This window comes from Macrobrachium nipponense, chromosome 4, assembly GCF_015104395.2.
Source record: "Macrobrachium nipponense isolate FS-2020 chromosome 4, ASM1510439v2, whole genome shotgun sequence".
In the NCBI taxonomy this organism is placed as follows: Eukaryota; Metazoa; Arthropoda; class Malacostraca; order Decapoda; family Palaemonidae; genus Macrobrachium; species Macrobrachium nipponense.
The window spans coordinates 71964395-71980613 of NC_061100.1; the positions used below are offsets into that span (position 1 = coordinate 71964395).

At 41.7% G+C, this 16219-nt stretch overlaps 1 protein-coding gene across 1 annotated transcript in view; it reads right to left on the reverse strand.

Moving 5' to 3' along the window:
- Window positions 1-16219, reverse strand: part of LOC135210947 (exosome complex component RRP4-like) — a 602376-nt gene that overhangs the window by 193816 nt on the left and 392341 nt on the right. The window contains 1 exon segment of the mRNA XM_064243926.1: window positions 4546-4658. Within this exon segment, the coding sequence (XP_064099996.1) occupies window positions 4546-4658 (113 nt within the window).

The following is a 16219-nucleotide window of genomic DNA, read 5'->3' on the forward strand; positions in this document are numbered from 1 at the left end:
CAGACACTGTTTCAGGGCCCGAAGGCAACACTACAGGGTTAGGAGTAGCAACTACAGTAGGAGGGTTAGTAGGAGAAACATTAACTTCCTGACGTTTACCTGAAACGCTCCTGGAGGAAGACCTCCTTAACCTATCACGCTCAAGCTTTCGAAGATAGGTCTCATACGCCTTCCACTCAGAATCCGAAAGACATGCACACTCCTTGCAGCGATCCTCATACACACAATCATGCTCCCTGCAACTCTTACACAATGTATGCGGGTCTACTGATGCTTTCAGTAGCCTACCTCTACATTCACTCCTAGTGCAAAACCTGGCGCTAGCCGAACTAGTCCCAGACATCTTAGTTTAAAGAGAAATCAAGCCAAAATCAATTAAATCCACAAATAACGTGTGCCTAGCCACCGATCCAAAGTCAAGATAACCAAAAAATCAATAAGGATACTTAAGTAGCCAAAGTTTCCTAAATCCAAGACGGAGGTGCTGCAAACAGTTGTTTACAACACCGGCGACAGAAAAAATATGAATAGAAAATGGGAATGGTTCCCGATACCCACCTCCCAGTGGCGGGAATAGGTACTAACCACCTGACTCCCACTGCGTGTGTCGTAAGTTTTTTAAATTCTGTCGGACTTCGGAAAATACAGCTACGTATATATATATCTGACAGGTAAGTTTCATGAACAAACCTTTGGTTTTGGATATTTTGAAGCAGGCCCATGACATTGGATTGCATGTTAGTGCCATCACATCAGACATGGGGAGTGCACATCGGGCCATTCTAAAGAGTTTTGGTATTATCTGTTCCAGAAACTGTAGCATAGTTAATCAGACAGCTCATCCTTTTAGCAAAGAACAATTTCTTTACTTCATCCACAATGTACCACATATCATAAAGAACATGTGGTCATGTCTAGTGAAAGGCAATATCATTCATTTGAGTGACGACATGGTAACAGTTTGATTTGCCATCAAAGGAGGTGACAGCTGAACATGTCAAAAGTTTGATATCTTTTCAGGAAGATTTTGAGAAAATGAAAGTATCAGGCACTTTAAATTTCTTTAGCAATTCAGTAAAAGCAGGACTTCATTACTTGGTTGAACACAAAGGATACAGTAAAGACTTTAAACAACAGCTTGGTTCATTGGTTTGATAAATAAGTGGTTCAATTTAATGTCAAGTAGACATCCAATCATGGCACTAAGTAATGTCAATGAATCCTGTTATAAGAAAGCTATACTGCATCTTGAGCAAGTTGTAAGAGTGTTTCATGAAATATGTATTGGAGTTACTGCATAGTGGAAGCCAGTTCAAACTGGAGTGATATTGTCTACCACTTCCATTCTTTCTCTAAAGCAATTACTTGGCTAAAGGTCACAGATTTTTTTTACTGACATCCAGATTCACTCAAAATTGTCTAGAAAACTTGTTTACCTCCATTAAGACTGAAAAACCCAGTGGCAACTGCCTTACAATTTTGACAGTCTCTGAAATTGATATCAGTTGCACAATTTCTGAAATGCTCAAGTGCAGGTAATTATAACGTAGATGACTGCGAGTTTCTAGCTGCTTTTTTAACCCTTAAACGCCGAAGCGGTAAAAAAAAAATGTCTCCCGTGTGCCGGAGACGTTTCAGAGTGAGAGCGGAAGCGGAAAAAATATTTTTTTCAAAAAATCACAGCGCGCTTAGTTTTCAAGATTAAGAGTTCATTTTTGGCTCCTTTTTTTGTCCTTGCCTGAAGTTTAGTATACAACCATCAGAAATGAAAAAGATTATCATTATCATATATAAATAATGCGATATATGATAGCGCAAAAACGAAATTTCATATATAATTGTATTTAAATCGCGCTGTGCGCAAAACGGTTAAAGGTAACAAGTTACTTTTATTTTCGTTGTAATGTACACTAAATTGCGATCATTTTGGTATATAACACATTGTAAAACAATAAAAGCAACACAGAGAAAATATTATCACAAAATAAAGCATGAATTCGTAACGCGCGTACATAAACAAATATTTTTTTCAAAAATTCACCATAAATCTAAATATTGTCCTAGAGACTTCCAATTTCTTTCAAAATGAAGACAAATGATTGAATATTACTATACTGTAAGAATATTAGCTTACAAATGCAGTTTTTGACCATATCTGACGAGTTAAAGTTGACCGAATGTCGAATTTTTTTAATATATATTTTTTTATATGCAATTATTTCAGAAATAAGAAAAGCTACAACTTTTAAATATTTTTCGTTTTATTCTACATGAAATTGCGCACATTTTCATATATAAAACTCTACGAAATGCCTAACATGAAACGGAGCAAATATTCCGAGAATGGGACTCACGCATTTCGGAGATTTGTGGCGGAGAATCCGCGCGCGGAGGGAAGGAAAGTTTTTTTTTTTAAATTCACCATAAATTTAAATATTGTGCTAGAGACTTCGAATTTGTTTCACGATGAAGATAAATGACTGAATATTACTAGACTGTAAGAGTTTTATCTTACAATTGCGCTTTTCGACCATTCCGGTAGAGTCAAATTTGACCGAACGTGTTTTTTTTTTCTATTTATCGTAATTTATATGCAAATATTTCAAAAATGAGAAAAGCTACAACCTTCAACTATTTTTTGTTGTATTATACGAAATTGCGCACATTTTCATATATAAAACATTATGTAACGGCTAATTTAAAATGGTGCAAACATTACCACAATCGCACGTATGATTTTTTCGGAAGAGTTACCGCGCGGACGAAAATCGAAAGAAAATTTTTTTTTTTTTTCATAAATTCACCATAAATCGAAATATTGTGCTAGAGACTTCCAATTTGTTGCAAAATGAATGTAAATGCTTGGATATTACTAGAATATAAGCGTTTTAGCTTACAATTGCGTTTTTTGACCATTTCGGTAGAGTCAAAGTTGACCGAAGGTTGAAAATTTGTCACTTAACATTTTTTATATGAAAATATTTCAAAATTGATAAAAGCTACAACCATGGGTTGTTTTTAGTTGTATTGTGCATGAAATTGCGCACATTTTCATATATAAAACTTTATGTAACAGCTAATTTAAAATGGTGCAAACATTACCACAATCGCATGTATGATTTTTTTCGGAAGAGTTACTGCGCGGACGTAAGGAAAAAGGTTTTTCATAAATTCACCATAAATCGAAATATTGTGCTAGAGACTTCCAATTAGTTGCAAAATTAAGGTAAATTATTGAATATTACTAAAATATAAGAGTTTTAGCTTACAATTGCGTTTTTTGACCATTTCAGTAGAGTCAAAGTTGACCGAAGGTTGACATTTTGGCACTTATCGTTATTTATATGAGAATATCTCAAAACTGATGAAAGCTACAATTATGAGTATTTTATTGTTGTATTCTACATAAAAATGCGCACATTTTCATATATAATACTCCATGTAACGGCTAATTTAAAATGGTAAAAAAATTATGACAAAGTGACGAAATAATTTCCGAGATGTGTCACAGATACTTTTTAGTGCGCCAAGAAAGAAATTCGCGCTTGCACGCCTGCGTAACGATTGTAAACAAAACAACACCTTGATCTGTGAACTCCCAGCATCCCCCAAGGCGCGTGATTCAAGAGTTTTTGGCTGGTAGGCCTAAAAATATTTTTCCGCGAATTTTTAAAAAAACTTTTGTATGTCGACGTAAAATACGTCCAGTCGGCACCCGAGAGACAAAAAATGTCGACGTAAAATACGTCCAGTCGGCGTTTAAGGGTTAATAAGCCCAATATTGAAACAAATGGTGATGATGAAAATGAAACTGAGGAACATGGTTTTAACCAATACTCAAGTGACAATTTGATGAATCAAGCAGAACTGAGCAGCCTCCATTATATTGCTGGTTACTGCATAAAAAAAGTTAAAAAGTCAAATAATCATTGCACATTTTGTCTTCAAACAATAGAGAGCAACCAGTAAACAGACAGATCCTTCTCAAAGGTTGACTAAATTAAAAGAATATAGAAAAAACCGCCTAGTTTATTAAAGCACAGATGCCTGCTTCAGTTTATTTCAGAATGTAGAAAATATTTTTAGGGCAAGTGAAGTGTTTAGGAAACGAGCAATTTATTAGGACAACTAGTGCATTTGGCAAACACTCAGACAAAAAATACAACCTTTCCTTCTTGCCATGGCATGAAGGGTAGACTCTTGAAGTTTTTCTTCCTTTAAGATTACATATTTATGGTAAAAAACAAGTTTATATTTGTTGGGCTCGGTCGTTAAAATCAAAAGGTGAATTAGGGAATATGAGTATGATGATGAGAAAAGCTGTCATGAATATGGGTAAACAGTGAATTTTGAAACCATGTATAATATTTCATAATACTTATGTATTTTAAGATTAACACTGTAATAAAGTTATAAACTGGTAAATACCAGTTAACATATACCTTGTTAACAAGTTTCACAAGTTTCAATACATAACTAATTCCAGGTCATGATGAAAAATACACCTACATAAAAGGTGAAAATTTGTATTTCCTTAAAACAACTCACCCTGGTAAACCTGACGCAATGGTGTGACAGTTATGAGACGATTCACACGTGTGACATAACCTGCTACGGAAGCAACCTGGACATCATCCTCCATATAAGTACCATGTCCTCTGTGCAAAAAAAGATGACATAAAATGACATTTTTATAATAAAATAAAGTTTTAATTATGTTTACCCAGTAATTATATGGTAGCTCAGAGTTTCACTCACCTAGCAGTTAAATTCCATACTTCGCTGGTCACACTAATTTTCTGTTTTGTTTTGGCTATGTAACAATGTCCCCACCCACTTTCAGGGAAAGAGAAAAACCACTTTTACGCCCTTCGAAGAGAAAAAAAACCATGCTAGGGGACAGAGGCTGGGCTCCAATTATATAATTACTGGGTAAGTAAAATTAAAACTTTTTATTACAAAAATTTAACTTTTAATTATGGGATTTACCCACTAATTATATAGCTGATTCCCACATTGAGGGATGGTGGGATGCATGGATATTTCTACCTCAAAATATTAACACTGTAACTAGAAAGAGGACAGAAAAAATTTGCCAATATTATATAAAAATGTTTGTGGATATTTACCTGATAAGGGAGTTGAATCAGGAAAGTACTGCCTCTGGTTGCCATTCATCATATCATTTGGAGGAGTGGTGGTATAGCCAGCAAGCACCTACTACTTTTGTGGGACCTTTGTGGCAAAGGATATTTCCGATGGCCAACAAAGGATAGATAAATTACCCCTTCCCAGGGGTCAGTATAAATAATTCACAAAAGAAAAACTTTTTACCTATATCCAAAACATGTCTAAATAAAAAAACATCACCATCATACCAAAGGACTGGAAGGTACACTTAAGTACTTCGTACCTCCAGTCTTCCCAAAAAACATAGAAACCTTATATGAAGAAGAAAAAAAAAATTTTCAGGAAGGGTTGCTTCCTACACTTTAACCTAGCCACCTGGGGGGGCAACCAAGTCATTATGGGTGCCGGTCCCAAGCCCGGATAAATAGGGAGGGTTGGTGTCAGGAAGGGCATCCGGCTGTAAAAATCTGTGCCAAAACCAAAAATGGAATGAGCCGAAATATGGAAAGAGGTAATGCTAGGGCGTACTCCGTAAACGACGCACAGAGACATCGCCCTAACTCTGTGGTAAGGCGAGGGCTACTGCATCAGGAGCGGATGCAGCTAAAGAAGCGAGCTCACATTGGGTTCAGAGTATGTCAGGTAAATGTTGGGTCCATGACTGGGAGAGGTAGAGAATTGGCTGACTTGATGAGAGAAAAGAAAGTAGATGTTGTGTGTGTGCAAGAAACGCGGTGGAAAGGAAATAAAGCTAAAGAGTTGGGAAATGGATATAATGCTATTATAGTGGAGCAAATAAACAAGGTAGAAATGGAGTTGGCATAGTACTGTCTAGTGAACTAAAGAACTCGGTAATAGAAGTGCATAGAAAGAATGACCGTATCATCAGATTGAAGATATGTTATGGAGGAGAGATTCTGAATATTATAAGCGCATATGCACCACAAGTTGGTTGCACAGAAGAAGAGAAGGGAAATTTCGGAGAGACATGGATGGAATAATGCAAGAACTGAAGAGCATGAGAGGGTGATAGTTGGGGCAGATTTGAATGGCCATGTCGGAAGTGAAAATGAGGCGATTGGGCAGGTGCATGGGGGCCATGGGAATTGGGGAGAGAAAACCCCGAAGGAGAGAGTGTAGTGGACTTTGCTGTGTCATTCGACATGGCAATAGTAAACACATTCTTTGAGAAGAAAAGGGAACACCTAATAACATATAGGAGTGGGGGAAGATTCTCCCAGATAGACTATTTTCTTGTATAAAAGGATAAATCTGGTGGAGGTCAAGAACTGCAAAGTTATTCCAGGCGACCATGTAGCCCCCCAACACAGGCTGCTATGTATGGACTTGAAGTTGAAAAGGGAAAGAAAAACCAAAGCTAAAGGGATAAGGAAAATTAAATGGTACGAATTACAGAAGGAAGGGGATAAGAAGAGAGAGTTTAAGAGGAGGGTTTTGGAGGATATTGATATAGGGATTGAAGATGTTCAAGAATGGTGGGAACGAAATGCAGCAGTAATAAGAAGGCATGGAAAGGAGCTGCTAGGAGAGACATCTGGTATCATATGGGAAGAAAAGGAGAGTTGGTGGTGGGATGAAGACATTGAGAAAGTAGTAAAAGATAAGAAGGAGGCAAAGAAAAGATGGGAAGAGTCACAGTCAGTGGAAGACAGAAATAGGTACAGAGAGAAAAACAAGGTGGTGAAGGGGGTGGTAGCCAAGCTAAAGCAAAGTCGTATGATGATGTGTATAATGAGCTGGGGACAAAGGAAGGATTAAAGAAGATGATCAAGCTATCAAAGGCTAGAAATAAGAGCACCAAAGATATAACACATATCAAACAAATAAAGGATCAAGAGGGTGTAGTGCTTAGAAAGGAGGAAGACATTGTGAAGAGATGGAAAGAATATTTCGAACAGTTGTTAAATGAAGAAAATAATAGACTAATAAGAGAGGATGGGCAAGTGAACATTGGCATGGTAATGAGGTTTTCTAGGCAAGAGGTACTAAATGCACTGAAGAAGATGAAGAATGGGAAGGCAACCGGACCAGACATGATCCCGGTGGAGGCATGGAAAGCATTAGGAGACGAAGGAGTGGATATACTGTACGATCTTATGATAAAGATCCTTGAACAGGAAAAGATACCAAATGAGTGGCGTGGGAGTATATTGATCCCAATTTTTAAAGGAAAGGCGATGTCCAAGAGTGTGGTAATTATAGGGGCATTAAATTGATGTCCCACACTTTGAAGATACTGGAAAGGATGATAGATGCTAGACTGAGAGAAGAAGTACAAATAGGTAAAGAGCAGATGGGATTTATGAAGGGAAGGGGAACAACAGATGGTATATTTTGTCTGAGGCAAATAATGGAGAAATTCGGGGAAAGACAAAGGGACCTACATATGGTATTCATTGACCTTGAAAAGGCTTATGACCGAGTCCCGAGACAAGAGGTATGGAGGAGCCTGAGGGAGAAGATGGTGCCAGAGAAGTATGTGCGATTGATACAAGAGATGTACCGGAATGTATTTACCAGAGTGAGGAGCAGTATTGGGGAGACAGAAGGTTTTGAGGTGAGAGTAGGATTACACCAGGGGTCGGCTCTGAGCCCATTTATCTTTAACATAGTGATGGATGTTATAATAGAGGAAGTAAGGGAGACAGTACCATGGAACATATTGTATGCGGATGATATTGTTCTGTGTGTAGAGAGCAGGGAAGATCTGGAAGTGAAATTAGAAAGATGGAGACAAGTACTGGAGGACAGAGGAATGAGAATAAGTAGATCCAAGACAGAATTATGCGTACCACCACTGAGGGGGATGATAGAGAAAGTATTCAGCTTGGTGGAGAGCAAATAAGGAGAGTTTTGATAAGTTTAAGTATTTGGGATCTTTTGTTAACGCTGGAGGAAGTATGGAAGAAGAAGTAAAACATCGGGTACAGGCAGGCTGGAACAACAATGGAGAGCGGCCCTCGGGAGTTCTTTGTGACAAAAGAGTGCCGCTTAGGTTAAAAAGAAAATTTCACAAGACGGTGGTAAGAACAGCAATGCTGTATGGTACGGAAACAGCAAGCATGAGAAAAGCAGAGCAGAAGAAGATGGATGTGGCAGAAATGAGAATGCTTAGGTGGATGTCTGGGGTAACAAGAGTGGATAGGATCAGAAATGACTACATAAGGGGGTCAACTAAGGTGGTGGAAGTATCAAAGAAAGTGCAGGAGGGGAGGCTGAGATGGTATGGACACCTGTTGAGGAGAGATGAGGACCACGCTGGGAGACATACTATGGGGGTGGAGGTGCAAGGAAGAAGAAAAAGAGGGAGACCAAGAAAGAGATGGAAGGACTGTGTGAGAGGAGACTTAAATGAGAAGGGAATTGATGAGGCAGAAGCACAAGATAGAAATAGATGGAAACGGCTCATCCGAAACGGCGACCCCATATAAAAATGGGAACAAGCTGGGAAGAAGAATAAGAAGAAGAAGTTGCTTCCTACACTTACCTTTCCCAACACCACAACAGCCGCAAGAAAAGGACCCATGGTATACTGCAATCATTATACACTGTTTCAATATCTTGAAGATGATGAGATGCAAACACAGATTTATATTTCCAAAATATAGAGTTTAAAATTGCTGATAAGGACAGGTTTCTTTTAAAATGATAATGTTAAGATACAATAAAGTTTTGTACATACTTACCTTAGCTATAGACTCGGTCGTCCCGACAGAATTTCAAAACTCGCGCCACACACGACAGGTAGGTCAGGTGATCCACCATTCCCGCCGCTGGGTGGCGGGATCCGGAACCATTCCCATTTTCTAAGACAGATTTACTCTTCCACCTGTCTCCTGAGGGGAGGATGGGTGGGCCATTAATCGTATATATCTGCCAGGTAAGTATGTACAAAACTTTATTGTATCTTAACAATATCATTTTTGTACATGAAAACTTACCCAGCAGATATATTCTTAGCTGATTGGCACCCTTGGTGGAGGGTAAGAGACAGCTTAAACATAATCATAATAATTATAATAAATACATTAAAAACAGGGAAAAAAACAACATATGTTCTTGGATATAATAATCCATGGTTCCTACCTGATTGGGCTGAAGACTTCATGACTACTGTCTATGAGTCTGCCTGCCTCAAGAGTCCCAGCAAGGTATGGACCTATGGCTGAATAACTCTTTGGATCGTGTCAATGGGGGCTAGCCCGCTTACGCGACAGAGCCTACTCTGGATCGTACCAATGGGGGCTGACCCACTTACATGGTAGAGCCTTTACCTTTGTCATATCAATGGGGACTAGCCCTCTTACATGACAGAGTTAAGGTTTCTATAAATAAACACAAGGAGCACTGAAGCCAATCCCGATCACCTGACCATGTTAGTACTGTTATAACCTATGAATTGCAAGAGGGTCCCCTATTCCCTCTGACAATCAACCAATAAAAACAACCACCAATAACAGAAAGAAAAAATTTTAACACTAAACTAAGTTAAAAAGGATTAGCCTCAGCTCCCTCTCCCAGCACTGAATCCACAGAAACGTACGCTCCCAGAGCGAAGCACTTTTCATAAGAAATTTTCACGTCTCTTAGATAATTGGAGGCGAACATAGAGTTACATCTCCAAAACGTTGACTCTATCAGAGTCTGAAGAGACCAAGTTTTGTGAAAGGCCATTGACGTAGCTATGGCTCTCACTTCATGTGCTCTTACTCTGAGAATCTTGAGATGCTCTTCATTGCATGTAAGGTGAGCTTCCTTTATCACATCCTTTATGAAGAACGTTAGGGCATTTTTCGAAATAGTTCTTTTAGGATCTTTTACCGAGCACCAAAGACTTTCTTCTGTACCTCCTAATAACACTTTTTGCTTCAGGTAGAACTTGAGTGCCCTGACTGGACACAAAGTCCTCTCCAGTTCTTTTCCTGTTAGGGAAGAAAGTCCTTTTACCTCGAAGCTTCTAGGCCATGGTTTTGAGGGATTTTCGTTCTTCGCTAAGAAAAGTGGTTTAAAGGAGCAAACCGCTGAATCCTTTCTAAAACCAACTCTACCTTCCAACGCTTGTAGCTCGCTAACTCTCTTAGCTGTTGCTAATGCGAAGAGAAATAAGGACTTTCTAGTTAAGTCTCTATATGAGGCTGTATGAGAAGGTACAAACTTTTCTGACATGAGGAACTTAAGGACCACATCCAAGTTCCAGCTAGGTCTCCTAATCTTCTGGTCTTTTGTGGTTTCAAAAGACCTTATTAAGTCATGAAGATCTTTATTGTTTGTTAGATCTAGACCTCTATGTCTAAAAACCGAGGCCAGCATACTTCTGTAACCTTTCACTGTTGATACTGCCAGGTTACAACTCTTCCTCAAATAGAGAAGAAAATCAGCGATATTAGCTACAGAGGTACTGGAAGAGGATATTTTCTTACTCTTGCACCATCTAAACAACTCCCACTTCGACTGATACACTTTAGAGGTGGAAACTCTTCTGGCTCTTGCAATAGCCTTCGCAACTTCGCGCGAAAAACCCCTTGCTCTGACGAGTCCTTCGATAGTCTGAAGGCAGTCAGACTTAGAGCGGGGAGGTTCTTGTGAAATCTGTCGAAGTGGGGCTGTTTGAGAAGATCGCTCCTTAGTGGAAGCGATCTTGGAAAATCCACTATCCACTCCAGTACCTCTGTGAACCAATCTAGAGCTGGCCAGAAGGGAGCGATTAGGGTCATTTTTGTTGCCTCTGAGCAGGCGAACTACCTTAACACTTCCCCTACTATCTTGAAAGGAGGGAAGGCGTACGTATCTAAACCTGCCCAATCTAGCAGAAAACTGTCTATGGCTACCGCTTGCGGATCCGAGATCGGGGAGCAATAATTTTCCAGCCTGTAGTTCTTGTTGGTCGCGAACAGGTCTATATTGGGTCTTCCCCACAGATGCCAAAGTTGTTGGCAAACTTGAAGATTGAGTGTCCACTCCGTGGGTAGGACTTGGTCTTTTCCGCTTAACAGATCCGCACGGACATTTCTCTCTCCCTGCACAAACCTTGTGAGGAGAGAGATTTTCCTTTCCTGAGCCCAAATCAGCAGATCCTTTGCTGACTCGTACAGGGAGAAGGAATGCGTCCCCCCCTGTTTCTTTATAAATGCAAGGGCTGTTGTATTGTCCGAGTGAATTGGAACCACCAGACCTGAGACCTGTTCCTCGAAATGAACTAGCGCCAGATGAATGGCTGTTAGTTCTTTCTTGTTTATGTGCCAGGACACTTGTTCTCCTTCCCAAGTGCCTGACACTTCTTTCGAACCTAATGTTGCTCCCCATCCCGAATCTGAGGCGTCTGCAAATAACGCTAGGCGAGGGTTCTTTAAGTGAAGGGAGATCCCCTTGCTTAGTTTTTGTGGATCTAACCACCAGAGGAGATTCTCCTTGATTCTCTTCGAGATTGGAAAGGTTTCTCCCAGTTCTTGAGACTTCCAATCCCATTTCTCCTTCAGGTAAAATTGAAGGGGTCTGAGGTGTAGTCTTCCTAAGGAAACGAACTGTTCCATCGAGGAGAGGGTCCCCAGCAGACTCATCCATTCCCTCGCGGAACAATGTTCTTTCCTTAAGAAGACTGCCACCTTTTCCAAGCAGCGTTCTCTCCTTTCCTGTGAAGGATACGCTAGAAAATCCCGAGAATCCATCTGAATCCCCAGATAGACAATGCTTTGCTGGGGAGTCAGCATGGATTTCTCGAGATTGACTAAAAGTCCCAGGGACTTTGTCAAGTTCAGAATTAATTAAAGGTCCTCCAGACATTGTTTCTCCGATTGGGCTCTTATTAGCCAATCGTCTAAATATAGTGAGATCCTGATCCCTTCCAGATGTAGCCAATAAGCCACGTTCTTCATGATGTCTGTGAAGACTTGAGGGGCAGTCGAAAGTCCGAAACACATCGCTCGGAACTGAAATACTTTCCCTTGAAACATAAATCTCAGGTATTTCCGCGATGCCGGATGAATTGGCACATGGAAATACGCATCCTGAAGGTCCAGGGACACCATCCAGTCCCCTGGACGAAGAGCAGACAGAACAGAGGAAGACGTCTCCATCGCGAATTTCTTCTTCATAACAAAGAAATTCAGGGCACTGACGTCTAGCACCGGTCTCCATCCCCCCGATGCTTTTGGTACCAGGAACAACCGATTGTAAAATCCTGGAGACTGGAGATCTTGTACTAGTTCTATCGCTTCTTTCGATATCATCTGTTCCACTGCCTGAAGAATCGCTAGCCTTCGGACCGGATCTGAGTATCTTGCACTCAACTCCCTTGGAGTTGTAGTCAAGGGAGGATTTTCCCTGACCAAGAATCCGCTCCCTTCTGCGCCCAGACTTTTGCAAAATGGAGTAGTCTGGCGCCTACTTTTGTCTGGAGGACTCTCTGTTCATCTAGATTTCCCGAAGGACCTTCTAGATGGCCTACTCCTCCGTTCTGGTCTGCGACCTCTAAGAGGGGTTCTAGAAGTGGAGGCACCTCGAAAGGGCTGCACAAATGAGGGTCTCTCTCTCCTTTCAATAGGAACGGCGGGTCTAAACTTCTTAGCAGAATGCGTGAGGAGATCTTGAGTTGCCTTTTCTGTTAAGGATTTTGCTACCTCCTTAACCGTCTCCTGCGGGAACAGATGCGAGGAAAGGGGAGCGAACAGAAGAGAGGATCTCTGTAGAGGCGATACGGCTCTTGCTAGAAAAGAACTAAAGACCGATCTCTTCTTTAATACGCCTGTTCCAAACAGAGAGGCAACTTCCACTGAGCCGTCCATAACTGCTCTATCCAGGCAAGCCAACACACTTGAAAGTTCTTCCATAGAGACGAAATCCGTGTCTTGGGCTCTCTTGGCTAATGCTCCCAAGGCCCAGTCCATAAAATTGAAGACTTCTAAAGTCTTGAAAAGGCCCTTGAGAAGATGGTCCAACTCGCACATGCCCCATGTTGCCTTCGCAGAAAGCAGAGACCTTCTCCTGGATGCGTCTACCAGAGGCAAAATCAGCGTCTGCGGATGATGGGAGGCCCAATCCCATGGGCTCTTTGGTCTCGTACCACCTTCCAGGTTTTCCTGTTAATTTGGAAGGAGGACAGGAAAAAACTGTTTTACCAGCTTCCCTTCTTGAATGTAGCCATTCCGCAACGTTCTTTAACGCCTTCTTCATGCATAATGCAGGGCGCATCTTAACAAACGATGAAGACTTATGAGTCCTGGTGCTGGACATTAGTGATCCTGGTGAGGGAGGATCAGCAGGATGAAGGGAGTCTCCGAACTCCTTGAGGAGCAGTACTGAGAGCCTCTTGTAGTCTGAGACTGCTACATCTACAGGCCTCTCATCATCAGAGACTTCTTCCAAAGGCCCAACTGAAGGAGACCGTTTGGAAGTGATAGGGCTCTTCCCGGGAGAAGTACTCCTTTCCCGAGAAGGAGTGCGCTGAATCCTAGACAAATTCTTATTTGCCGTCGAAGGAGGAGAAAAATTCCTAGCAAAAGAGGAACTATGAGGCTCCTGGCAGTCGAAAATATTCTTGCGCCTAACAGGCTCTTGGCGCCTACTCTTCTGATGCCCACAAGGCTCCTGGCGCTTGATAGGCTCTTGGCGCCCTGACTCCAGGCACCCTGACTCCTGACGCCTAACTGACTCCTGGCGCCCTGAATCCTGGTGCTTGAAAGGCTCTTGGCGCCCTACTGACTCCTGGAGTCTGACTGATTCCTGGCGTCTGACTGCCTCCTTGCGCCTGACTGACTCCTGGTTCCACTCCTGGTCCTGAAGTCCCAAAGGCTCCTGGGTGTTTGTACTGGCCTAGGCTCTCTTCCGGTTCCTTGAACCTGAAACGATCGACACTCCTGCTCGATTCTAGGCGTCTAGAAGGGGAGCGGCTACGCACTTCCTGACGATGAATTGAGGCGCTTCTGTTAGGCTTCAAAACCTTGTCTAGAGGAGGGCACTTATTCTTTGGGGAAGAGCGCCTACAGGGCGAATGGAATCGCCTGTCAGGCGAAAAACTCCTGTCCAAAGAGTCTCTAGAGGAAGGAGAGAAGCGCCTTGGTGAGTGTGAGGGCTCTCTCCTAGCCGAAGAGGGGTGCTTAGAGGAACTCTTTACAGGAAGAGAAACATCTTTTCTCCTTGTTGAATCCTTGGTAAAGGAGCCTACCAGAGAGGATAACTGCTCCTGCAAGTTGATCAGGAACTTCTTAGTGGGATCCTGAAGAGAGGGCTCCTCCTGTCTCGCCTTCTTAGGATTTGAGGGCCAACTCTCAGGAAAACACTCTGGGCTAGAATCAGCTGCGTCTCCTTTAGGCGCCTTCCAGGCTCTCTTCAAAGGGCGCGATTGAGAGGCAGAACTCCATCCTCGTTTAGGAGAGGAAGAATTCGAGGCCGAAAAACACTCCCTTAGAATGCCCTTTCTGCGGCTATCCAAGGCAGCCTGGGACGCTACATCAGGATCTGCCGAAGGGACGCCTGACCGTTGGGGATGTTCTGCATCCTCCCTGCGGCTTTCGACATTCCTCCTCCCCTGGTCCTGGGAGTTTGAAAGAGGTCTAGGCCTAGGAGCAATGTGGAACCGGTCAGACGCCCCCTCCACTGCACTGGGGACACTGCACAAATCACTGTCAACACTCTTACCTTCGTCTAATGCTCGTAACTGAGCTTACAGTTTTTTGATAGAAGCTTTAACTTTTTCCCTTTCAGAGGAAGAATCCTTGGATTCAGTACCGGGAGAAGCAGCTGCAGCTAAGGGAAAAACGTTAGTAACAGGAGAGTTATGAAACTCTTGTTCTAAAGAACAAGATCTACTTGAGGATCTAACTGAAGCTTTCCTGATTCTATCCCTCTCAAGTTTCCTAACATAAGATGATAACTCCTTCCACTCAAGCTCTGTTAAATTCTCGCATTCAATACAGGTGTTGTTAATTGAACATTCATTATCTCTACATTTAGAGCAAACATTATGAGGGTCTACCGACGATTTCAGCAGCCTAACCTTACAATCTTCCCTAGTACAAACCCTAAACATAGGTGAAGCCTTAGCGTCAGACATCGTGAAAGAACAATCCAAATCAAAGTCGAAAAACAGTCCACAATAAGCGTATGCCAAGCCAGAGAAAACAGAATACGTCACCAATAAAACCAATCCAAATTCTTGGCAAACGAGTAGAAATCCAAAATGGAGGAACGAACAACAGATGTTGTCCGCTCGAGCGACAGAGAAAATCTGTCTTAGAAAACGGGAATGGTTTCGGATCCCGCCACCCAGCGGCGGGAATGGTGGATCACCTGACCTACCTGTCGCGTGTGCCGCGAGTTTTGAAATTCTGTCGGGACGACCAAGTCTATAGCTAAGTATATATCTGCTGGGTAAGTTTTCATGTACAAAAACACAGAAGTGGTTACTGCTTTAATCTCATGAGCTTTCACTTTATAAAAAGGGAATACGTCTTCTTGAACTAACAAGTGTGCTTCGTGGATCACGTCTCTTAGAAAGAATTCTTAGACAAAGGTCTAAACGGGTTCTTGACAGAGCACCACAGACTGCAAGAATTGCCACAACTGTCCTTAGTTCTATGAAAGTAGTATTTTAAAGATCTAACTGGACACAATGATCTTTCCTCATCATCAGATCCCAAAACTTCTTTCAGGCTATTAATAGAAAAGGAACGAGGCCATGGGTTAGAGGGGGACTCATTCTTGCCCAAAAAGCCAAGGGAATATGAGATGAGCAGATAGCATTCCCTTTCAAAAAGCCTACCCTTTTATCCAAAGCATGTGCTTCACTGATCCTCTTTGCTGTCACCAAAGATATCAGAAAAAGGGTTTTTCTAGTCTAAGTCTCTTAAACAAACAGAATGCATAGGCTCAAAGTGAGGACCAGACAACCACTTCAAAACTATGCCAAGATTCCAGGTACTTCAGACGCATCTTATTCTTGGAGGTGTCCAAAGACTTAATAAGATCTGAGATGTCCAGATTGGAGGGTAAGTCCAATCATCTATGACAAAAGACTGAACCTACCATGACTCTATACCCCTTAATGGTGGATGTTGAGAGTCTCCTTGCAGAT